Below are 26,185 nucleotides of genomic sequence, written 5' to 3'. Positions count from 1 at the left end.
AAATAATCTCTAGATTACTGATAATACGCTGTAAACACAATGTAAATGCTACGTAAATAGTTGCCAGCGTGTGACAAACTAGTTTTGCGTTTTGGGACTTTCTGAAATTTTATTTTCCCAAATATTTCCTGATCCATAGTTGGTTGAATCTTCAAATACAGAAGTCAGTGATACAGAGGGATGACTACAATCAGAACTGCCCCCCTTCTTGGGTATAAAGTGTACACAGGGTGTGCATGAATCTCATAGGGAAGAAGAGAAGAGGCTTGGGACCAGCTTGTGCTGCTTTGTGAAACTTCAGTTTTTGGAGAACTTGGCAGCCTCTGCATCCAGTGTGGCCTCCAAGCTCCCGAATGGGGTTTGTGCCAATTATTCTAACAGTAAGGAATATGCGAGGCAAAGAAAAGGTATTTACTATCCAGGTTTTCAAAAATACACATGAGAACTTTACTAACATACTAGACTTTTTAGCATTCTTCCACCTCCCTCTGCTTTTTTTGTAAACAATGGATATTTATGTGTAGTTGTGTTATTTTTTTCTTCAATTCTAGAAAATTTTCAACAACTACCTCTTCAAATCTTTTTCTCCATTCCCTGTATTCTTTTCTTCTGGCCATGTATTCTCCTACTTCTTAGCTCTGTTTTCCTATTTTCTCTTTTTTTGCAGGTTTCACTGATGAATTTCTCAATCTTAGTTTCAGATTCTAATTAATTCCCTCTTTTCTGTGTCTCATCTGTATCTTATCTCAAATATTAAGATATTTAAAATTTTCAACTACTAGTATTTTCATTGCCAAGATTTTTGAGACTTTTTTCATTTTCATGTTGGTCTGTATTTTTATTTTGTTTATATCTATTTTTGCTTCTTATGTTTAAGGGCTTTGAGTGGATATATCTGCCTTTATGTCAAGGATGAATGGTCAAACATTTTCTATACAGGGCCAGATATTAAATATGCTAGATTTTTCAGGTCACATGGCTTTTATTTAACTACATATACTCAACTCTGTATTGTGAAAGCAGTCAAGAATATATGTAAAAAAATGGGTGTGGTTGGGTGTCAAAAAAACCCTTTATTTACAAAACAGATCACTCGAGCTATTTTGGAAAACAGTTTTGTAGTTCCTCAAAATGTTAAACATAGTTATATGATGCAGAGATTCCAATTCGAGGTATATATGCCCAAGAGAAATGAAAACATATATTAATAAAAAATCTTGTACATGAATGTCCATAGGAACCTTCATAATAGCGAAAAGGTGAAAACAACCCAAATGTCCGTCAACTGAGAAACAGATAAGCAAAAATGTAGTGTGTTCATCCAGTGCAATATCATTTGGCAACAAAAAGAACTAAGTACTGATACACACTATACCACAGATAAACTAGGAAACCACTCTGCTAAGTGAAAGAAGCCAGATCTGAACAACCACCTATTCTATGATCCCCTTATAAGACATGTGCACAACAGACAAATCTCCAGAGACAAAAAGCTGATTAATGGTTACCTAGGGCCCAGGGAGGAAAAGGCAATGGCACCCCAATCCAGTACTCTTGCCTGGCAAATCCCATGGATGGAGGAGCCTGGTGGGCTGCACTCCATGAGGTCGCTAAGAGTCGGACACGACTGAGCGACTTCACTTTCACTTTTCACTTTCATGCATTGGAGAAGGAAATGGCAACCCACTCCAGTGTTCTTGCCTGGAGAATCCCAGGGACGGGGGAGCCTGGTGGGCTGCCGTCTATGGGGTCACACAGAGTTGGACATGACTGAAGCGACTTAGTAGCAGCAGCAGCAGGGCCCAGGGAAGTGGAGAATGGGGAGTGACTGCTAACACGTATGGGGTTTTTTAAGGGATGATGAAAAAATTATAAAATTAGATTATGGTGATAGTTACACAACTCTATAAATATAATAAATACCAATTAACTCTACAGTTTAAATAGATGAACTTTATGACATGTAAACTATATCTCAATGAAGCTGTGAAAAAAGAAATAGATAAAATGAGAAAACAGGTTAGTGGTTGGTAGGGTCATAGTTTGCTGATTCCTGCTTTATCTTTTTGAAGAGTTGAACATAATTACCAAAGTTATGTATAGTTTATCTTTATATATTTTTCTGGATCATATTTATCTTTTTGATTGGTGATTTGAAGGGCTGTCTTCACCAGTTTTCCTCCAGTGTTTGGATATTTGACGTTGTAGCCAGTCGAGTAGAAAGCATGTGCTTCTTTGCTCATTCTCTCTCTCCCCTAGTCTCTGTCTTCCTCTCTGGCTACCTCTTTCTGTCTAATAGTTTTATGGTGGCCTCCATTTAACCTTCCTGTCCAAAGAAGGCTAATTTGATATCCTGGGTCTTCTACCCCCAAAATGACATATAAATATGGCAGATAAAACTGTGAACTCTAGAGAGTCTGGCCCAGGAACCTGACAAGATTCTTCCTCTGCTTTCTCCTTGGGCTCCCAGACCCCTAAGCCAAAGCCCACACTACAGCGGCGGGCCTTTCGCAGACACCTTTCCTGCAGGCGCTGCTGCTCCAGTCTACCTGCCCTGGGTGAGACCTCTAAATCCCAGCTTACCACCACAGCAGTTGAGACACTTCTGCATTCACAGGCTTGTGGACCCAGAAAACATCAGGCCCTTGGCTGCAGCCCAGCTTATATTCTACTTTGTGTTTCTGATCCCCATTTCATCTTCTTCTTAATTTTTTCTTGTTATATCTTGTCATTAACTGCGATGCATTTGGAACAGCAAAATGGGCAAAACATGAATTTACAGTCCCATCTTGACAATATTTTTCAGGTCAAGGCAATGGAATTTTAGCAAACAGATTCAAAGAGATTATCAAATGGCCCTGAGTAGACAGATTTTTTTTTTCTTGACATTTTGAATTTGAGCTAAGTGGAAATACTCAAGTGGAGGAAAATTAAAGGAGGCTTCAAATAAAATCTAAAGTATCAAGTCAGAGGACAAGGCTGAACACATAGTTTTGAGAATCATAGAAGGAAAAAATAATAGTCCTAATAATAAATTTCAAAGGGGTATCTACAAACAGATCAATGAGATAGATTCCATAATTTCTGCTTTGGATGATATGACAGATTTCTCTTCTTCTTAATGCTATATTTGGGCTTCCCTGGTGGCTCAGATGGTAAAGCATCTGCCTGCAAGGCGGGAGACCTGGGTTCGATTCCTGGGTCAGGAAGATCCCCTGGAGAAGGAAATGGCAATCCACTCCAGCACTCTTGCCTGGAAAATCCCATGGACAGAGGAGCTTATGTTTGTAGATACCCCTTTGAATAAATTTCAAAGGGGTATCTACAAACAGATCAATGAGATAGATTCCATACTTTCTACTTTGGATGATATGACAGATTTCTCTTCTTCTTAATGCTATATTTAGCTTGTGGGTGCATTCCTATAATTACAAGATTTCATGGCACATTGATGATTATTATTCAGTCAACAAATACTAATTATGCTCCTGCTATCCACTAAGCACTCCACAAGGCTCTGGTGATGCAAAGGTGAATAATAAATGGTCCTTGCCCTTGAGGAATCCATAATTTATTAAGGAAATCAGCCACACACACCAAAACAAGTCACCATTCCATTCTGAAGTAAGTGTTAAGGGCTCTAATGGCCGTAGGGGCAAAATGCTTTAAAATCATAGAAGGATGAGTAATTCTCATTTGGTGTGGTAAAGACATTAATTTCACAGTCTTCACGGAAGAAGTAGCATACTGGGAGCTTCTACAGTTTCCAAGTGAGCAGTATCTTGGAAGGAGTCAACTTGGGATTGTTTAGCACACATTTTTTACTTAGATTATGCATTTATTGAGGATGGCTTTGGGGAGCTAAGATAGATTAAGGGAGCATAGTAAGTCCCTTACACCTCTCTCTCTTCTACATTTTCTCTCATTACTTACTAAACACGTGAGTTTTTTTTTTTTTTTAATCAACCAATGATGAGGAGTTCATAGAGGGCATCTTCATGAGCAAAGATGACAGATCAGGTAATTCCAAGAATGAGTAAAACTGAATCAATGACATGGTCAGAATATAGGCTGAGTGGTAACTAACTTGGGGGTGATAAGACGGCCCGGGGTGGATGCATAGAGACTCTAGTGTTATAAAGAGCCTGGACTTTCTTTTGGGCAATAAAGATGAATGATTGTAAAGCTAGAGAGTGAGGGGAGCCTCTTGACATTGTTGAAATACAGACATCTGAGAAAACGAAACGGACAAGAACTGGAACTAGTGACTAATTAGGAAAACACTGTTTAAGAGTCCAAGTGAGATAATGACTGTTAGGTTGAGTGGGAACAGGGAAATCAGAACTGCCATAATTGTTTTTTTATTTGAAAAGCTATAATAAGAGCAATGCTTCTATTAATATATTTCATTGTAAGAGAGGTTTCACCAGTTGAGATACAAGTGTTCTAGGGATTTTATGTTCAATGCTTGAGAGCTGTTTTTTAGAGAATTGGACCATTGTTTATCTACTGTGTCCATGGATCATATCCAACAGGCACAGGGGTGATTCAGGAATGAAAAAGACGAACTCATTAGGTTAGGCTTTTATGATGTCATCACTACTGAAACACTGGCACTTCTATATAGTATACAGAACAAAATAAATCTTGTTATTAGGGAGAAACAAACTTTGCCTTCAAAAGAGAATATGTATTTTAACAGAATTAATCTCAAGTTGAATAAAAGCACAGCTTCTGGATAAATTCTATGTCCCATGAAAAAGTACAATTTCTACATTGAACATTGCTTTTCTAATGGAAGAATCTAAATTTAATCATAACCTTAAGTGCTATTTTTGCCCACATAATAATGGCACGCTAAATCAGAGAGAAGAGGGAAGAATTGGCTAGGTACAGCTATCCTACAAACTACCCCATAAGTTAATATAAAAGAGTCCTTTCTCTTTATACTACAAGGAAAATCTTTTTGCATCGTCCCTGACATAGTTTAGGAACTAGAGGCTTTTATTATGTTAGAATGAATTTTTTTATTATCATATAAGAGACAGTATCTATTGAGCCTCTAATAATGTATTAGACACTATTCTAAGTGACTTCATGGATGGTATCTTGCTTAAACTCTGGACAGCACTTAACATGTGAAGAACTTCTCTCATTCCTTTGGCCTTAGATTTGCAAAAGCTTAGAAAAGACTTGGGCTTCCTTGGTGGCTCAGATGGTAAAGCGTCTGCCTGCAATGCTGGAGGCCTGGGTTCAATCCCTGGGTCAGGAAAATCCCCTGGAGAAGGAAATGGCAACCCACTCCAGTATTCTTGCCTGGAAAATTCCATGGACGGAGGAGCCTGGCGGGCTACAGTCCATGGGGTCGCAAAGAGCTGGACACGACTGAGCAACTGACTTATCTTTAACTGATCTTATAGAAAAGACAAGTCTTCCTCTTGGCCCAAGAGGGATTCCTCCACTCCCCAGCTCATTAGATTCTCAATATTCCAGTCACTCAAACCATTTTAGACTGAGTTTTCTTATGTAGGTATTTGGTTATCGTTCCTTAAAAACATTCCTAAGAGACTCTAATCTAACGATAGAAAAAGAATCAGATCATAAAAACCGGTGTTAAGTATGATTCAAAGGGAAAAAATGAGCTGGTAGTGAAAGCCAATTTGAGCTGGAAAGACTTGCACTCTTAAGTAACCAGACATGTGTAGCCACTTATGAAGCTGTCTGGTCACATATGTTTTTGAACATCTGTCTGCACAATCAGAACTCCACATGCAAAATACAGCACTCACAAGCATTAGGAAGGTTTGTTTGTGATAAAGTCTCAGAGTCTGCAAGAAATGAACAGATTTCACAGGTTGAACCCAGGTTGTTACTGCTTGAGTTGAAAAATGCTTGGAGAAGCAGCTCCCAAAGGTTCTGAGTCATTTACTTGAATACTAATATCTTAGGGACAAAACTGGCACCAGCAATGAAACCTGCAGAGCCCTAAAGAGAGAGAGATTGCAAGGAAGGCCCAAGGAGCAGGAGAAATCAGAGAACTGTAACTTTTGGCTTCAGAGCTGAAAGCTGAGTCTAACCTCCTTCCTGTTCTCGATAAAGAGACCATTCAGTGACCTTTTCCCACCGTTAAAAGTGCCCAGCTCCAAAGTGCGAATATGGTTTCCTACAAACCTGCAGCATTTGTCCTTCCTCTGAAGACATCGTCATATGCTTTCCACTGTGGTTTCACCTGGTAGGCGTGGATGAACACCACGAACACCACCACGAGGCACATTAACGGGACGAGAGCTGCAGTGAACAGAGCTGCGTAGATGTTTGGGATGAAACACCTGGAAGAGACCAGAGAAGAGATAACTCGGCTTCAACACCCACATTTCTAAATGCACGGTGCACTACAACGCTTTATACTCGCTCTTTGTATCTCAGGGCTGGCAACAGCAGCTTTTTGGTTTGCCAAATTGGGGTTCTGTTTGAGTAGCGGCTACATGACTAAATCTAGCCCACTGCTTCACAAAGTGGGTTCCATGGAACATGCATAACCTGAGGTGCTCAGAAAACCTCAAAAAAGGTTATGGCCAAGTAAGTTTGAGAAATTGGGGGAGTGGAAGGGAGATTCAAGAGGGCAGGGATATATGGATACATACAGCTGATTCATGTCATTGTACAGCAGAAACTAAAACATTGTAAAGCAATATACTCCAATAATAAAATAAAAAACTATCAAAAAAGATTCTACTCCATTTATAGTTGTTATAAAATATTGGCAATATTCCCTGTAGCTTACTTTATACCTAATAGTTCCCACTTTAGTCCCCTATCCCTATATTGCCTTTCCCCCTTTCTTCTCCCCACTGGTAATCACTAGTTTGAAGAAGGTATTGTTTAAAGGCAAATTTGAGGATTCCCAGGGCTCAACTCTGTCATTTCCACAATTTTGTTTTCTGAGTGAATGACAGTTTTGTCATTCCTAAGCTGTACATTTCCCCAGAGCCATTCATTCTCTTGAAAATGATGACAATTTTCCATCTAGAAGCTATACTACATAATTGTATCTATTATTCATGGAGTTTATTTAGGTCAATGAGGTTTAAGGTAAACTTAACATTACATATTTTGGTAACACTGAAATACCATAGAAAATGGTTTTAGAGATGTAATTGGAAGTTTTTACCCATGCACCAAAAAAGTTTTGTTTATATGAAATCTGTCACACATACACACAAAAAAACAAAACTCAAAATGGAGAGTGGTTAGAAAGGTTCTCAATATCTAAAATTGTGCTTCAGAGGTATTCTTATAGAGGACACACTTCCTACAACTTATATGACAATAATACTTTACAAGGAATTTCAAGAGTAGGCAATGTCTTTTTTCAAAAAATTTCCCCAACTTCTCCATTTCTTGATACATAACACCTGCAAACCTAGATTATTATATAGTTAAAAAAAAAAAAAGAGGATGCTGAAAACTCAAGCAATGCTGTAAAAACTCAAGGATGCTGTAAACTTTTACTTACAAGAAAACCTCAAAATCCAAAATACAGGTAATGAGAGGGAACATCCATTCTCACAACTTGGGAAATTAGCCCCTTGATTTTTATGTTTAAAAAGAGATACATTATGAAAGACTTTACCCAGATATTACTTCTAATTAACATGATCTGCTAAATGTATTCCTTAAGTAAACAAGACACATTTCAAGAGATATTTTAACACACATTCTGCATCTGCAAAGAGATGTCAAAATGATGAATTTTCTGTCTTTTCAGAATTTAATTTGGACAGCATAAAGCCTAAAATTTTCCCTGTACACTCATTTGTATAAGACCTGCATCTTCCAGGTAAAAGGCACATGATTAAATAAAATAGGCAAACATTAATGGCTTTGATCTTGAATATATTTCTGCACTAAAAATAGTAGTCATGTGGGCTCCTCACTTTCATGTACACTGGCTTTAAATGATTTCTTATTGTTTTCATCTGAATTATGGTTTCACTGCTACAGACTGGCTTAAGGCAGCTTAGACAAATGCAGACACTGACAAAGGAAGTCACAGAGGCTTCAGTGCTTTCTTTTTATCTTGAGAAATGTCATCACAATTCACTTTCAGGCTGTAAAATGGGGATAATTGCTGAATCTACTGTGAGCTGCTTTGGGATGATAAACATCTTGTACAGAGTGCTACGGTATACAGGTTGGGCTCTCCAACACCTACCCTTTCTGGTGGCGGGCCATGTTGGCATCTCATCTGTCGGTGTGAAGGATGTTCCTGAAAACTTTCCTTTACCTTAGAGGAAAACCTTGGGAAGAACTCCAGGGAAGTGCGTTACCACCCTGGCCCAAAAGTAAATTGCGCCAAGTGAACTCTGAGCGGTTAGCAGGAAGCAGGCATGCCTGTGCTGTCTCTGGGGAGAGAGGGGGAGCTTTCTAAGTGTCCTAGCTCATCACAGTCTCCCGGGCAATTCTCCCTGCTTGCACAGTGACATGGCCGTGCGGGACCATTCTCTCAGAGAAAGGGGCAGGAAAATGACCCAGTCCTGAAGCGACCCTCTTCCCCTCTGTTTCTTCAGAGCCCCACAGGTTGTGACTGCTTGTTAGTACCAGGCTCCTGAGAGGGCCCTAAGTCTGCCCTCCACACACGCAGCATGGGGCCAGGTCATGAACAAGGAGGGCTGTGGCCCCCGGTGTCTCTCAGTTGGCAACCCCTCCTGCCTGCCTCTTCACCTCAGGCCCTACAGTCCCACAGGGGTCTCCCTCACCCAATCCTGTCCACTCCTGTGACTCCAATCCCCATCTCCCTCCAACAAAATGTCTCTGCCTTGTGCACTCTCTCTCTGAGGGATGAGGGGCTCAGACAACCCTGTTGAAACACGAACATTGGAGACAGGGCTGAAAGGGTAACCCACAGGCGGAGACAGCAGTCAGGGCACCCACTCAGGTGACTGGGGTCATGGAATGCAGGGGGAGCTGGCTACATCATTCCACATTCTCTCTCACATACTTAACGCTTTCTTGTTTTAAATTCCCCCTCAACTTTTCCTTGAAGGCAAATATGTATTTTCATTTTCTGATCAATCTTGTCTGACTGGACTTTCAACTGATGTAGAATAAAACTTGTGACACACTCTTAAAAGTGAGTGAATGAAAGTCGCTCAGTCGTGTCCGACTCTTTGCGACCCCATAGACTCTGCAGTCCATGGAATTCTCCAGGCCAGAATACTGGAATGGGTAGCTTTTTCCCTTCTCCAGGGGATCTTCCCAACCCAGGGATGGAACCCAGGTCTCCCGCATTGCAGGCGGATTCTTTACCAGCTGGGCCACAAGGAAAGCCCCCAAACTTAAAAGTTCCCAAGATAAATGAACTATTGAAAGAAAAGTGGAAGTTAGTTGTTCGGTCGTGTCTGATTCTTAGTGACCCCACAGACTGTAACCTGCCGGGCTTCTCTGTCTATAGGATTCTCCATGCAAGAATACTGGAGTGGGTAGCCATTTCCTCCTCCAGGGGATCTTCCCAACCCAGAGATATAACCCTGGTCTCCTGCATTGCAGGCAGATTCTTTAGCCACCAGGGAAGCCCAAGTGAACTATATCCTACTCTTAAAAGAAAAAAAAAAAAAGCCTCATTGATCAGAACTTTCTTTAGGCCAACTGAAGAAGATACGCAGTCCATCCAGGTAGTCTGAAGATTTGATCGCATGAAAGTGATGTGGGGAGTTGGGAAACTGTGACTATCACGTTCAGAATGGTTTCTGAAGTAAGGCTGGGAACAAATTCTTGGAAAAACAATGGAAGAAATAAGCAGGCTGAATGCTATGCATACACAGGGCTGTGGAAGCAGCTGAGTAACGTGCTGGCAACTTACTGCTTCAAGGACAGCTCTGGCACTTACCAGAAAATGAGACAAAGGCCATGTGGATTTGCTTTCTTAAAAAAGATGAGCAAAGTTGTTCCTTCTAATTACCAGCTCAACCGGCTTCAAAGCATTCTGGTGGCCCTGCTCTCTTCTGGTGTTAAATATTTCCTTTGGGTTCTGGTAATCCCATGACTAACTTCTCGTTGTTGTTCCCTTTTAAAGTTTCACGGGTAAATTTTTTTCTTATTATAACCCACAGACAATCCGACTTTATTTCAAAATCCTGCCAGGACTTCATCCTTTTCTCTATTTTCAGCCAGATGAAATGAGTGGATATTGTTTCATTACCTTCAGATTTTCCCCTTCAAGTCCACCCTGGAGCATTCACAACGCCTTATATCACTTTCTCATTTACTTAAGATCATTACCTCCCATAGGTAGCTCTTTATACTTACTTGAGTGTTTCCACTTGCATTACTCAACTTGATTTAAATAAATTATGTGGGCGGCACGAGGTATTTCAGGGTTGTTTTTTTTTTTAATTCTTGTGTGAAATCAGCATGAGGAGGCGCTCAGAAGCCAAGAGTCCAGGAGAGACAAAGGCTTCACTTACAACTGCTGTAAATATTGGAAGGAATGCTGGGAACTCCCTGTACATGAGTCTGTGATTTGAGTCCATTTTAATTATATTTTCGAGAACAAGCTGACCTTGGCATACTGGAGGACTTGAAGCGATCCAGGCAGCTGACACATGGGTTACATCTGGGTTACATAGGTAATGAAAAAGGAACTAGGTAATGAAAGAATAATAAATGTATGTTCCTAGGTCTTCTTTGTAAGTGCTACTCCTCAACAAGACAACGATAATAGTTATGATTCACAGGCTCATGTGCCAACCTTCCCCAGGAAGGGAGATTGGCACCTATGTCACGGTTACATTGCCACTCCAACCAGCCTTTCCTTTTCCACATGGACAATCATGGTGATGCCCTTCTTTATAAGGGAAAAAAAAGAGATGGTCTGCCAATTTTATTCTAGAAATTTTAAAATGCATGATGAATCAAGAAATCTTCCTTTATCACCAACTGTTTTCTGCTTTGTGCAGAAAGTACAATACATCGGTTTACTGGCCCTCTGAGTTGAAAAATACAGATGTTATTCATTACGTAGATGTTTATCATTTATAACTAATATCTAAGCCAATACTTATGCGTTCAATGGTCCTTTCCTTGCCTGCTCAATTTACTTCCTTTCCAAAAATGATATTATCAAACATACACTAGTAATTCACCTGTGAATTTATGTATGTATATATGTGTGTGTGCATATATTTTTGTGTATGTGTGTATTTTCTGTCCCATCCAAAATGGTTGGAGAGGTTTAGGGAGACCCTGTTAAGCACATTAATTTTTTCTCACGAATATATTTATGAAGACATTGGAGTGAAAAGAACAATTTAACTGGCTGCAAGGTACAAAAATAAAGTCTTCTTTCTGTCCTTCTGCTATAGTGCATACAGTTGAGTTCTAAAATTCACTTTCCTTTAACTTTAAATTCCAAACAAGGATGATATTAAGACTAAATTGTAGGTAAGCCCTACAAAGTGAAATCTCTTATTAGGATAATGTATGGACTTAGAGAAGAAGAGGAAGAACAAAGTATTTTCCTAAGCTGAGTTAGCAGGATAAAATAATCTTAAATACTACTACTACTGTTTCTACTTCTACTACCACTACTAACAGTATTAGCAGTGATCATGTACCCTGTTCCAGGCATGAAACTCAATCCTTACACGGCTCATTACACATTAACACCACAACAGTCACATTAGCCTCATTGTACACATGAAGATGACATAAAAAATATTTGAGGTCAAGTGCTAGTAGCATAAATAGGCTCATTCTGCCACCCCCGTAATTCTAAAATTATTCCACATTTCCAGCAAAGACACAGTAGAGTTAGCAGAAAAGATGCCAGTGTTTTCCATGAAGACTGGGATTGTAATTTTAAAAATATTTTTCCTAGTCCTCTGCATAATCAGACCCTTAAGAAATTTTCACCGATTTCACTGATTTTTAGCAGTGTTTGAAAACCACCCACTTAAAAAAAAGTAGGCATAGAAAGGCCTGCATTTCCTGTGTGTTCAGTTTAATCATAATCCAAGCAACTTCTGAATATCTCTCACATTCCAGGGACAGTGCTGGTCATGGAAAGACAGATAAAGATGCCTAAAACATGGTCCGTTCCATCAAGAAGATCATAGTTGAATAAATGATTCTAGTCTTTGACTCAAAGTACTGTTATTTCATCAGCATCATCCATACTACCTGGGAGTCTGTTAGAGATGCAGATTCTCACACCCCACAATATAGCTCCTGAAACTACACTTTAACAAGATCCCTGGGTGCTTCATGCGCACGCTGAAAGCTGGAGAAGCTCTCTTCTAGCACACTCCTGGGGCATAAAGTAGCTTAATGGAATTAATGAATTCACTGATCTTTACTTCTCTTTGGCCGTGAAGCCAAGGGACTATGTAACCCCAAGGAGAATCAGGCCCAGAGATTTTGCTGCACTAGGTGGTCATAGCAGCCTGAAGAACCAGAGAGAGAAAAACAGTAGGAAAAGGGACAGAGAACTGACTCAAATGCATTCTTTTCATGGCTGAGCAGTATTCCATGGTCTGTATTTACCGTAGCTTCTTTGTACAGTCATCTGTCAGTGGACATCTAGGTTGCCTCCATGTTCCAGCTATTGTAAACAGTGCTGCAACAAACATGATGCATATATATGGAATCCAGAAAGATGGTTCTGATGAATTTATGTTCAGGGCAGCAACAGAGAAACAGACATAGAGAACAGACCTATGGACATGGGGGGAGCTGAGGAGGGAGCGGGTGAGATGTATGGAGAAAGTAACATGGAAATTTACAACAGCATATGTAAAATAGCTAGCCAATGGGAATTTGCTGTGTGACTCAGGGAACTCAAACAGGAGCTCTGTGACAATCCAGAAGGGTGGGTTAGGGAGGGAGAGGGGAGGGAAGTTGCGGGGGGAGGGGACATGGGTATACCTATGGCTGATTCTTGTTGATGTTTGACAGAAAACCACAAAATTCTGTAAAGCAATTATTCTGCAATTAAAAAAAATAAAGTGGCCCCCCCAAAAAAAAAAAAGGGATAGATAAGCAGAAATCTGTCATATTTAGAAGCCTGGGAATTAGCTTCTACCATATTTCGAAAGCTGGGATTAGCAACCCGAGCGTTCTCATTACAGGAAAAGAGAGACAGACAGCAAATAAAGTGAGAGAAACACAACAGATCTGCTGTCGGTGGAAAGAAACAAGAAGGGGAGTGCTGGGTTGCGATAGGTGTTGGGGGAGGTAAACACTCAACCCTGTTGTCTCCAAACACCCTTGAAGAAATAAGGATTCTGGCAGCTGTAAGAGCAACAGACATGCTCTGTAACTGCCCACACTGCTTACGGGTTCTGAAAGAGGTGCTCCCGTGTGCCCTATGACTCCATCCTCACACCACAGCCACAGATCACTCAAGTACAGGTGAATAGCTCTGAGATGGATACCTGGCCCAAAGACAGCCATTCTGGCATGCCCACGATTTGTAACTTGGTGACTCTGCTCTAAACACTCAGCTAAGCCAATCAGCTTTCTCCTCTTGAGCATGTGACATGGACAACTGCCAGGTAGTAGTGGGTATTAGGGAGAAGGAAATGGCAACCCACTCCAGTGTTCTTGCCTGGAGAATCCCAGGGACAGAGGAGTTTGGTGGGCTGCCGTCTATGGGGTTGCACAGAGTCGGACACGACTGAAGCGACTTAGCAGCAGAAACAGCAGTGGGTGCTAGAGCCATTATATATTCATGGCAAAGAGCCATGCTGGAGTAAGCACACAATGCACATACGGAATAAAGGATGAGAAATGGAGGGGTGGTGGCTGGGAGGAGCGTTGAGATGCTCGCCACAACAAGAACTGAGGGACGTGGTCCCTGAGAGATGAAGAGTGAGGTCTGTTTTTCAGCATTCTGATTCCAGGTCCTCTGAGGTCTACATAGACCTCATTTCCTGCTTTTGAATGTCTGTGAGAATGCCTGTGGGGTACACACACTTCTATAACCCCACTCCTTTTAATTAAAGTAGTATTAGTGGGGTTTTACATGCAACTATAATGGCCATAGTTAAAAAAAAAAAAAGCTAGTTAGTGAAAATGAGAGAAAGTGAACGCACAGCTATTCTTTAAAACTATGTTGCTCTTGAAGACACACTAGGGTATCACTGCCACGTCTACCAGTTTTAGAGCTCAAATCTACCACGCTGTTAGCATTGTCATCTAATTCTATGCACTGACAAGGGACCAAAGAATAAGAATTAGTCTCACCTTTTAGTACCTAAAACTTGTCCTGTGCTTATATTACTTGAAATGACTGAGCAAAGAAAAATGAAGACATATTGGAGCACTCCTATCTCATTTACTTCAAAAGGAACAGATATCTTGATTCACTGAGTATTAAACTGTCTTAAATTTTGAAGTAGTCAGACATATTATAAATGCAGTCTTGTACTGTACATAATTAGCTTCTGATGAATGAGACACCTGTCCCCACCCCAGCTCATTTAAAACTCAAAATATTAACAAGTTAGATTTGATGAAAAACAGTCTGAAAATCATCATACCCCCAAATGACCCGCCCCCCACCCCATGGAAGAAACTCAAATCTGAGCAGTCTGTTCCCTGAACAACTTGGTGAAACTGTTGAAATATGTCTAGTGGTCAGTGCTTGCCAACTCTACTCCAGGTAGGTTCCAGTGAATCAAGCTCTTTCAGAATTTAATCAGAATAAGGTCAGGCTGACTTGCTCTTTTTTGCATGTACTAATAATGCTCTATGTTCTCATAAAACAAAATTGTTTGGTACTAGAAACATCATTGCCCTAGAACCTTCAAAGGTGTCCCATCTTTATTCCTTGCTAACCAAGCCTCTGAATGAATGGCTAAAAAAGTTTTTTTCCCCTTAACTAATCCTATCACTTTCCTGTATCTTAAAATAGAAAAATCATAAAGTTTTTTAAGTTCATAAAAAATAAATGTACAGAGGTGACCATAGGAATACAAGATTAAAGTCCAAAAAATATTAGTCTTTTTGCACCACACCCCATCTTCATTTAGGGCTTCCAGGTGGCACCAGTGGTAAAGAACCGGCTTGCCAATAAAAGAGACATAAGAGATGCAGGTTTGATTCCTGGGTTGGGAAGATCCCCTGGAGGAGGGCATGACAACCCACTGTAGTATTCTTGCCTGGAGAATCCCATGGACAGAGGAGCCTGGCAGGCTGCCAACCATGGGATCGCAAGGGTCGGACATGACTAAGCAACTGAACACACAGACATACAACTGAACAATGGCCAAATTACATTGTCCTGAAGATTAGGTCCACAGATTTTTCTGCCTTTATGTGAAAGTCGCAAGTACTCCAAGAAAAAAATGTCCAGCACCTTCCCTATAGGAGTGAATGCTCAGTTAAAGCCCATCTTTTATTATCTATACTCTTGCTAATATTCACAGCACATTTTAATCAGTAATGTTCCTAAATGTTGACTTAAAATCACTAAGAAATTGTTAATCAAAGTTAGTCAGACCCTGTTTAAAACACACTATACACTTCCTTGTGCTTTCTGCAAAATTTTAATTCTGAAAACAACAGAGGTAACATTTAACTACTGAGTAAACAAAGATAATGTAAATAGATGAGGTGATATGTCAATTATTTCAAGGTCATGTCAAGTTGTAGATAACAGAGTTCTCTCTCAACTCCAATACTCTATTGCTGAGTCCAATTCAATTTGATGTGCTGAATTTTTATTGAAGAAATTTTTAAGGATGTTGGTCTTCAGAGTATTGCGTTAGCATATCAAAGAAGTCTTATAAGATATCTTGGTTCAGTCGCTAAGTCGTGTCCGATTCTTTGCGATCCCATGAACGGCAGCACACCAGGCTTCCCTGTCCTTCACTATCTCCCCTGAATTTGCTCAAACTCATGTCCATTGAGTCGGTGATGCGACCCAACTATCTCATCCTCTGTCACCCACTTCTCCTCTTGCCCTCAATCTTTCCCTGCATCGAGGTCTTTTCCAATGAGTTGGCTATTTGCATCAGGTGGCCAGAGTACTGGGGCTTCAGCTTCAGTGTCAGTCCTTCCGATCAATATTCAGGACTGATGTCCTTTAGGATGGACTGGTTTGATCTCCTTGCAGTCAAGGGACTCTCAAGAGTCTTCTCCAGCATCAAAGTTTGAAAGCATCAATTCTTTAGCACTCAGCCTTCTTCATGGCCCAACTCTCATATTCATACATGGCTACTGGAAAAACCGTAGATTTAACTATATGGACCTTTGTCAGCAAAGTGATATCTCTGCTTTTTAATATACTGTCTAGGTTTGTCATAGTTTCCTTCCAATGAGCAAGCATCTTTTAATTTCATGGCTGTAGTCACTGTCTGCAGCAATTTTGGAGACCAAGAGAATAAAATCTGTCGCTGTGTCCATTTTTTCCCCTTCTCTTTGCCATGAAGTGATGGACCAGATGCCGTGATCTTCATTTGTTCAATGCTGAGTTTTCAGTCAGCTTTTTTGCTGTTCTCTTTCACCTTCAAGAGGCTCTATTTCTTCTTCGCTTTCTGCCATAAGGGTGGTGTCATCTGCATATCTGCGGTTGTTGAGATTTCTCCTGGCAATCTTGACTCCAGCTTGTGATTCATCCAGTCTGGCATTTCACATGATATATTCTGCATATAAGTTAAATAAGCAAGGTGACAATATATAGCCTTGACGTACTCCTTTCCCAATTTCCCGTTTTTTCTATGTCTGGTTCTAACTGTTACTTCTTGACCTGCTTACAGGTTTCTCAGGAGGCAGGTAAGGTAGTCTGGTATTCCCATCTCTTGAAGAATTTTCCACAGTTTGTTGTGATCCACACAGTCAGAGGCTTTCATGAAGTCAATGAAGCAGATGTTTCTGGAATTCCCTTGCTTTTTCTATGATCCAACAGATGTTGGCAATTTGATCTGTGGTTCCTCTGCCTTTTCTAAATCCAGCTTGTACATCTGGAAGTTCTCAGTTCACGTACTGTTGAAGCCTAGCTCGAAGGATTTTGAGCATTACCTTACTGGCATGTGAAATAAGTGCAATTGTGTAGTAGTTTGAACATTCTTTGGCACTGCCCTTCTTTGGGATTGGAATGAAAGTGACCTTTTCCAGTCCTGTGGCCATTGCTGAGTTTTCCAAATTTGCTGGAATATTGAGTGCAGCACTTTAACAGCATCATCTTTTAGGATATGAAATGGCTCAGCTGGAATTCCATCACCTCCATTAGCTTTGTTTGTAGTTATGCTTCCTAAGGTCCACTTGACTTTGCACTCCAGGATGTCTGGCTCCAGGTGACTGACCACACCATTAACGTGACCTGGGTGATTAAGACCTTTTTTGTACAGTTCTTCTGTATATTCTTGCCACCTCTTCTTAATCTCTTGTGCTTCTGTTAGGTCCTTGCTGCTTCTGTCCTTTATTGAGCCTATCTTTGCACAAAATTGGAGAAGGAAATCGCAACCCACTCCAGTACTCTTGCCTGGAAAATCCCATGGACAGAGGAGCCTGGTAGGCCACAGTCCGGAGGTTGCAAAGTGTCGGACGAGACTGAGCGATTTCATTTCACTTTACACAAAATGTTCCCTTGGTATATCTAATGTTCTTGAAGAGACCTCTAGTCTTTCCCATTCTATTGTTTTCCTCTATTTCTTTGCATTTATCACTGAAGAAGGCTTTCTTATCTCTCCTTGCTATTCTTTGGAACTCTGCATTCAGTTGGGTATAAGATATCTAAATACCCTTAATATGTACATACTAGGCAGTTGTTAAAGCTTGTCTATGACACTACAATTAATGAGTATTTATTGAGTATTTTTATATGTTCTGCAATACTATAGTTTCACCTGGAAACTTAGCAAATGTAAAAGACATAACTTCTCCCCGGAAGAGTCTTGGAGCAAGAAAATATAATATAACAATGAGCGAATGTGATAAAATTCCATAATATACTGCCAACCTGTGAGAGATATCTAATAAATGCTTAAAGGGTTAAGAAATACAGGACAAAATACCTGGAGAAAACAAGACAGAGTTCATGCACCAATTTCAGAAAAGGAAAGTAAAACTGGAAGCAAATGGAGACTAAAGTTCCAGCCATGCTATGGGGAATCCCCAGCTTTGATGGGAAATGACACATTTCACTTGCTTTGAAGTTTTGAAACCTTCAGGATTAGCTCACATGGATGTAGAAGCAACATTTGAAAGTCCCAAGTAGGAAAGTCCTAACCTAGATACCAGATATATAGATATAAAATGGTTTCCTTTATGATTTATGTAAATAATTTTCTCAAAAGAAACTGATCTTGCTACTGACAATTTACATGTAGGGAGATGGACAGAGTGGGTAAAAGTCTCTTTATTGGAACAGGATAATATTGCTTACAAAAAAAGAAAAAAAAAAAGACTGTACTGTTAAGAATGAAGGCATGAAGGCTCTGGAACCAGACTGTCTGAGTCAATCCTTGGTATCCCTTTTACTAACTCTGTGACCTGGGCCAGTATTGAGCTTCTCCATACTTCAGTTTCCTAAAAAATAAAATGGAGTGAACAATAGCAACTGCTTCGTAAGAGTGGAATGAGAACTGAATGTAAATCTCTTGGATCAGAGCCTGGCACAGTGTAGGTACTCAGTAAAGATATCTATGATGATTATCATCATCTATTACTAAGCCCCAAATCCTCTTATGTCTACACAAGACTTAACCTGTGTCTGAATAAAAAAATACAGGTTAGAAGGAAGGATGAACATCTAGCACCATTTTTATCTGGTAGGGAAAAGTCAAATAGTATGAATTTAAAGACAGAGAAGTCTTTAAATTGGGGTAGTGACGGAAGACTTCATGGAACAGGTGGGGTTTGATAGCAGCTTCTTTCCCTCCAGAATTCCTCGCCAATCAGCAGATACTGAGTGTGATTTAGTCATGCAAAGAAGATGATCTGCCTGTGTCCACAGAGAATCTGTGAGAGGGGGGAGGAGGAGAAGTTTCCCTTCGCAGCTTTCCCCCATGACTCATCTGTGTTTCTGCAAAACCAGTTGAGGAAACTTGGTTCCAACTTGAAAAGTCAAGGTAATTAAGGGTCATTCAAAAAGAGGTAGGTTATCCTCAAGGAGGTCCAACAGAACATTACAGCACCGCACGGGCTGACGAGCAGGCCTGGCCCGGAAGTGTCAGCAGCAGGGGAAGAGCTGGGTTCATGGCTTCTCTAGGCATTTGAGCAGATGCTTTCTTACCTGCTGTCTTCCTGTTCTCCCCTGACCCTCCTGCTGCAAGGAAGAGGCACAAGGTGTCAGAGGGGAAAGGCCAATTAGCTGATGGGTGTTCTAGAAGAGGGAGAGATTCAAGCCTCTGGAAAGTCCGCACTCTGGATGGGCTGACTGCTGGAGGGCTCCCGATATTGATTATCAGAAAGCAAGGCATTGTGAATGTCCCATCAACCCGAGCTGCCCACCAGAAAGAGAACTGTATTTCCTCCTTTCACGAAGACATTTTTTCTTTGTAGACTCTTCAAACTAGAAAGAATAGTAAAGGTCATTCTGCCCTCCCTCTAGCTTTGTGGGTGAAGAACCCAGGACCTAAAGGCTTCTGAGGCCTGCCCAGAACCTGACTATCTGAGCTCCTAAGTCAAGTGTTCCAAATGAGGCTCTGAAGCATAAGTCAGACTCAAGAAAATAACCCAGGGACTTCCCCGGTGGTCCAGTAGTCAAGAGTTCAACTTCCAATGTGATCCCTGGTCAGGGAGCTAAGACCCCACAGGCCTTGTGGCCAAAAAACCAAAACATAAAACAGAAGCATGATTGTGACAAATTCAATAAATACTTCAAAAAAAAAAAATGATCCACATTAAAAAAAAAAAACAAAACCCCGAAAGTTTTCAGGGGCATATTTGGCTAATAATCTAAAAATTCCTTTTATGGAAAGGTTCCCAGTGTTTTATTTCACTTTGGATATGAATTCCTAGGAGCTAGGGGACTACTAAATAAATAACAGAATGAAACAATAAACATGCATATTTCTGAATATAATACTCAATAGTAATGACCCAAGAACATTAGACCTTACTTAGCTCTTTCATGAAAGTCTTTAATGATACCACATATTATATTTTTGCAAAATACAAAAATTCACACAGAAGAACAAATTTCATTTAGTCAGAGAGACGACAAAGATATAAAGAAAGGGCTGTGGATCCAAGACGGCACACCATCATTCATAAACTCCCCTCCCACTGAGGTCCTTCTCACCCTCTAAAAAAAATTGGCTTCAGTTGAATTAATACTTTATCTGAAGGAATTTATTTTTGACAACAGGATGTTCCTGTTATTTTCTAGCCCTGTAATTTCAACAACAGGATTTCAGGGCAGTGAGATGAAATGGGAACCGCAGAGCAATATTCATCTCTGAGCACAATCACGAATGTGTGAGAAAACCACAAACAGTCCAAAATCCTATCTCAAAACAGCTAAGGCTATCTTCTTCATGAATTTTCTGAGTTTCTTTTAATTAAAAAAATATCATGATCTAACATGCAGTAATTTTTTTTTTTGCTAAAGTTCTTAACATTTTAATTGTAGCCAAACTTCTTACATGTAGAGCTGAGCCAGCCAAAGTCTTCCAAAACTTCCCTTTCTGATGGCACACTAGTGTGCTCTTTATTTTGCTGTCTTTCTTCAAATGAAAGTTCCATGTGCTACAAAATGGAAATCATTTTAAAAACTTGCTGAAAAGGCAAGTGTGTGATATGCATGCTGACTGGGAAGGTATCACTGTACTTCTGTGACAAAATCTTACCAAGCAAGTGTCAAGACTGTTTTCATAATTCATTTGAAAGCCTATTACGCAGGTGTGTTGAGAGGAGTCAGGAGATATCATCTCTAAATCAAACACTTGCTTGAAGATTCTGCTGCCTGTTATCACCAAGAACAGAGACTAATCCAACTGGGTTTGATTTTGGGTGAAAATGCATCAGCACACACTCCCGTCTGGGACATTCTCAATGGAAGACAGGAAGAAGATGATGATTTCACAACAGGGAGTAAGAAAGTGAAGCGCTTACAGATGTGGACTCTGAATCAGATGGGCCTGGCTTTGAACCTTGACACTGCTACTCATGGCTATGTGACTATGGGCAGGGAAGTTACCTCTCTGAGCTTCAGTATCCTTGCTTATAAAATATGAATAAAAATCTTATTATTTTTCTTAAATGTGTAGTGAGAATTAGATTAACATGATTCAAGTGTTTAGCACAATGCCTAGCATGTGGTAAAGACTCAATAAAGGACAGTTGTTATTTACTTTAGCATGTGAATTGGTCTAATTACCTTGCTGAAACACTGTAATGTAAACTTGTGAACAGAAATTATATGTGGCATTTAACTGTATTCAGATTCTATTTCATATACTTGGCTAATATCATTGATTTTTTTGTAACATCAAGCTCATCCACAAAGTCATCACCACCTCTAATCTAGTGTCCAATACCATTTCTCAGAAGAGCAAGCATTTCCTTTAACACCCACAGCAGGGACTTGAATCAAAACATTAAAAAATAGTGCTACCATGTAACCCAGCAACAATTTCACTTCTGAGTATTTATCCCAAGAAAATGAAAACAGCAATTCAAAAAGATATATGCACCCTAATGTTCACCACAGCATTATCTACAGTAGGTAAGACATGGAAGCGACCTAAGTGTCTATTGACAGATGAATGGATAAAGAAGATACGGGTGTGTGTGTATGTGTGTGTGTGTATAAGGGTTTCCCTGGTGGCTTAGACAGTAAAGAATCTATCTACAATGCATGAGACCTGGGTTTGATCCCTGAGAGGGGAAGATCCCTTGGAGAAGCGAACGACTACTCATTCTAGTATTCTTGCCTGGAGAATTCCATGGACAGAGGAGCCTGGCAGATTATGGTCTGTGGGGTTTAAAGAGTCACACATGAAGGAGCGACTAACACTCTCACTTTACACACACACACACACACACACATACATATTCACAAAGAAATATTACTCAACTATAAAAAAGAAAGAAATCTTGCCATTTATGACAACATGAATGGACTTAGAGGGTATTATGTTAAGAGAAATAAGACAGAGAAAGATAAACACCATATGATTTCACTCATACAGAGAATCTAAAAAACAAAACAAATGAACAATCATAATAAAACAGAAACAGACTCGCAGATATGAAGAACAAACTCATAGCTGGCAGGAAGAGGGAATGTGCAGGTGAAGTAAGGGAAGGGAATTAAGAGGTTAACAACTCCAGTTGTAAAATAAATAAGTCAAGGATAGGAAATGTACAGCATAGGAAATATAATCAATAGTACTGTAATAATTTTGTATGGTGGCAGATGGTTATCAGAGTTATTGTGGTGATCATTTTGTAATGTATAAAAACATCAAGTCACTATGCAGTATTCCTGAAACTCATATAATAGTGTACGTCGATTATATTTCAATAAAAAATGTTAAGGCTCTGGGTTGACATTAATCACTGAAAGCTAAGAAAGACATATAATCTTTAAAAATATATGTTTAAATCTTCATTAGGTTTTGCCAAGGTAACCTAAAAGTGTGTACACTAAATCCTAGATTTCAAGCCAGAAAAAGGCGTGCTGTGATGAAGTCTTCATGTTGAGATGCCCTTTGCCTAACTGCTCTGGGATGTTTCCCTATGACTGCTGTGTTTGAAGGGTAAGGGGACGTACGGCATCACAGTGGTTTCCTTCACTCTGACTAAGCGTTATTTTCACAGCTATGTTACTTGTTCTTGGAAGACGTTTTCTTTGGCAGTTGAGGCAGCATTGTTAAAGGTTCCATCATGTTATTTCAGTACTGGGGTAATAGTAAATACCATCCTTGGGGTGCTTTTCCCCCTACTTTCCTCTTCAGCAAACAGATACTGGACTCTATTTATGCTTCTTTATTATTTCTATAAAATACTAAAGCTTAACTAATGTTCCTAAAAGGGTTTTAAGTAGTTATATGATCTATGTAAGATAAAATAAAAATGAGGTAAATAAAAAAATAAATTAAGACTGCATCAGGAGTGGGGTAGCAAAGTGCTCATTGCTAAAAATAGGCTATGCATTAATTCCAGCGTGCTTTTTCTAGCAGGTGTTTCAGAGGCAGGCACACACTCCTACACACACACATATACAGTAGTTCAAGGGAAGTACAACTCTTTCTAATACAAGAGCAACACGGTTACTGTGTCATACAATGGACAATGCTCTGGATCTTACTTTCATGGGAAATTCAGTTTGACTTTTACACGGCCGCTATTCATTCATTTAACATGCATCTACCAAGTTAGAACTACGTGCGTGCTATTTGCCATTCATCAGCAATGAATAATACATGCCTCTTGACCTGGAGAAGATCAGAGTCCACAGAGGAGGTGAGGCTCGTGCCAAATCTTAGTGCAATGTGTTAAGTGTGATAGCACAGCCACCTGGAGTGTGGGGAGAGCTCAAAGGAAGCCATGGGTTATTGTGTGCAGGGGAGCTGGAGGGGGTAACCACATTTGCCAAGAAAGAAATGAGGTGAGAATCGAGAAGGACATTTGTTACTTAAGTGACCCGATAGGAAAATGATTTGGACAGTCTTGGGTGGGCCATACTCTCTTTCCTGGAAAACGGCAAAGAAAAGGCAATGCTCAAAAAATTTCTCAGCTCTGTTTCCTGTTGCTTCAGGAATCATCTGGCTCTTAAAAAGGAAGTATGGTCTGAGATTTTCAGGAAGATAACAGAATTATGATTAATCTTTGTTCCTCTGGGGCTATAAAGCTTTCAAGGCCAAGGATGTGTGTATATACCCTGATTCTGGGTATATGACTTCAGGCAAGGACCATAATCAATAACCACGTAGAATTAAAATCCAGGTTTGATTGGTCCAAAGACACACAGATTATGTATTTTGCTAATTTTAGAAAGAAGGCCCAGAGTAAAACAGAGACCTGTCATTTTAAAACCCCTCTAATATAGTCTGCACGATGGATACTTTTGGAGGAAGTTTCAAGAGACCTGCCATATAAGAATTTTAAAAGAACAATCAGACAATCCAGTTACCACGGATGCCCTCAGAAAGGAAAGTTACTAAACCAATGCTCTCGTCTCAGGACCATTCAACCCAATGAACACGACCAGATGTGATCTCTAAGATCAAAACCAAGTGAAGGGCACTTGGTGAGTGGATTAAAAGTATAATTTTTAATTATACTTTTAAATACCACTCCTTGAAAAATTCTACTTTCTTTAGTTAGCTAAAGTAGCAAACTGAAGAACACTGAAGAAGCAAGATTTCTGGAAGAAGAAGAGCCTTTGAGGCTGTTTTCCGCTCATATCTTTTCAATGTAAATTTGTCCTTTCTTGATACATAAAAATTCTTCCTAAACTATAACTGGAATCTGATATAGACATTTTTAACAAGACACATGATATTTACAACACTAGGTCTAAAAGCTAGATTCTCCTGTAATCCAAGAGCTGGGTCGCCGTCAGCATGTAGCTATCTTGTAAAGAAACACAGCAGAGCTTCTCCTATTTCAATGCTTTCCACAAAAACAGCACAAAACACCGCAATCCATCTAATAAGTGCTATTACAGTGCCATTTTGGAAAGTTAAATTCTAAGATGCATCTTCCTGAGGAGAATGGATCAAGAAAATAAAGAGGCTATCAGGCTATCAAACACGCTAATATCAGATATCTTGTTCTTTGTAACTCCCTTTCTTTAATCTTTGCAAAATCTCACAGCAGACTTCCTGATGTTCATATTTGTATTTGCTTAGAGTTCCAAGTGGAGCACTTTGATACTAACTTAAAAAGAAGGAAAAGCAAAGTCAGAAAGTTCCTTTTATAGTTTAGGTATAATCTTTATCAAATGATCAGTGCCAAGATACTAAATAGTTCTCAGTCTATGGTTTGGTAAAATGTTTAGGCTATCATTACATCTTTTATACAAGAAGCTTTTTATAAGCCAAACAAATAGCCAATTGCTAATGGAAATTACAATGATTTCTCAACATTCATTCATTATAAAAATAAGGATGCTGAATATAATTTTCAGAAGTCAAATTTATTTAAAACACGCATTTAGTCAGTACCTCCCAGTTAAAGGGTTGATACTCTTATATCTAAGTCAGGCTTGGCATTTATGGGTTCCATATGGGTCCTTTCAGGGCTTTTAGATTCCATCTCCTGTTCTAGGTGTTGTATTCGGTACTTTTGCAGACAATTTTTAGTTTAATCCTCAAGACAAATCCGTAAGACATTGTTTTCTCCATTCCTTCACTTAAAGAATATTTACCAAACACCTGTTAAACGCAAGAGACTGTTCAAGGCTCCAGGGCTGGAGCAGTGAAAAACTACCATCACAGAAAGGTCCTGCCCTCCTGGGGCTTACTTTCTAGTGAATACTGCTTTTTCTTAATTCTTTGTAATCTAAACTTGTCCCATACTAAATTATTAGGAAGAAATTAAAAAGTAAAAACTTCCTCTTAGACCACAATTGGAATCTGATATGGAGGCCTGAGAGAAGAGAAAATATTTTAAAAACCCACATTCAAATAAATAGATATTACATCTGATGGTGATAATTGCCATGACGGAAAATAAAACAGGATAAAGTCACTATGAAGTTCTGGGAATTGCTAATGTTATATCAAGGAGTCAGAGAGATATATCTTAACTGAGATATGAGACCTTTTGATAAACAAATAAGTGAACCAGACTAGTGATCAGTGAACTAGAACTAGTCTCTTTCAAACAACAGGAAAAGATGGTAACTGACTGACGGTGTTCTTACCAACACCTTGTTGTCCCTAACAAATTAATGCTAAGTCTTGAAATGGCAGAATATCACCCAATGAATACCTTACTCTACTGGAAAAAAAATCCTATCACATCATTTCTAAAACACAAAGATCCTCATTGTCACCAAATGCACACAAATAGGTATGGTGAATTATTTTTTTAATTCTTTATCAGCAGGATCTGGAGGAGGACACCTAGAATTCTCCCTGGAAGGGCAGAACGTGACCCACATTAGTAAAATAATTGCAATGAGTAGCTGATAAGTCAATGGATTTATATGAAGTATTTCTAGACCTCAGACACTGTATTGTTTCTCTCACAGTTTTTTCCTTTTCCCTAAAGCATTCTCTCTTCA

At 39.6% G+C, this 26,185-nt stretch overlaps 1 protein-coding gene across 1 annotated transcript in view; it reads right to left on the bottom strand.

The window, feature by feature from the left end:
- The window catches only part of ADGRV1 (adhesion G protein-coupled receptor V1), a 542,954-nt gene that overhangs the window by 91,941 nt on the left and 424,828 nt on the right, over positions 1-26,185 (bottom strand). The window contains exon 86 of the mRNA XM_061424381.1: positions 6,172-6,329. Coding sequence (XP_061280365.1) covers positions 6,172-6,329 — 158 coding nt within the window. The remainder of the gene's footprint in view (positions 1-6,171; positions 6,330-26,185) is intronic.

The sequence above is a fragment of the Bos javanicus genome, chromosome 7 (genome assembly GCF_032452875.1).
Source record: "Bos javanicus breed banteng chromosome 7, ARS-OSU_banteng_1.0, whole genome shotgun sequence".
Lineage (NCBI taxonomy): Eukaryota > Metazoa > Chordata > Mammalia > Artiodactyla > Bovidae > Bos > Bos javanicus.
The sequence above is the reverse complement of the archived record's forward strand: the minus strand, read 5'-3'. Positions and strand labels throughout refer to the sequence as shown.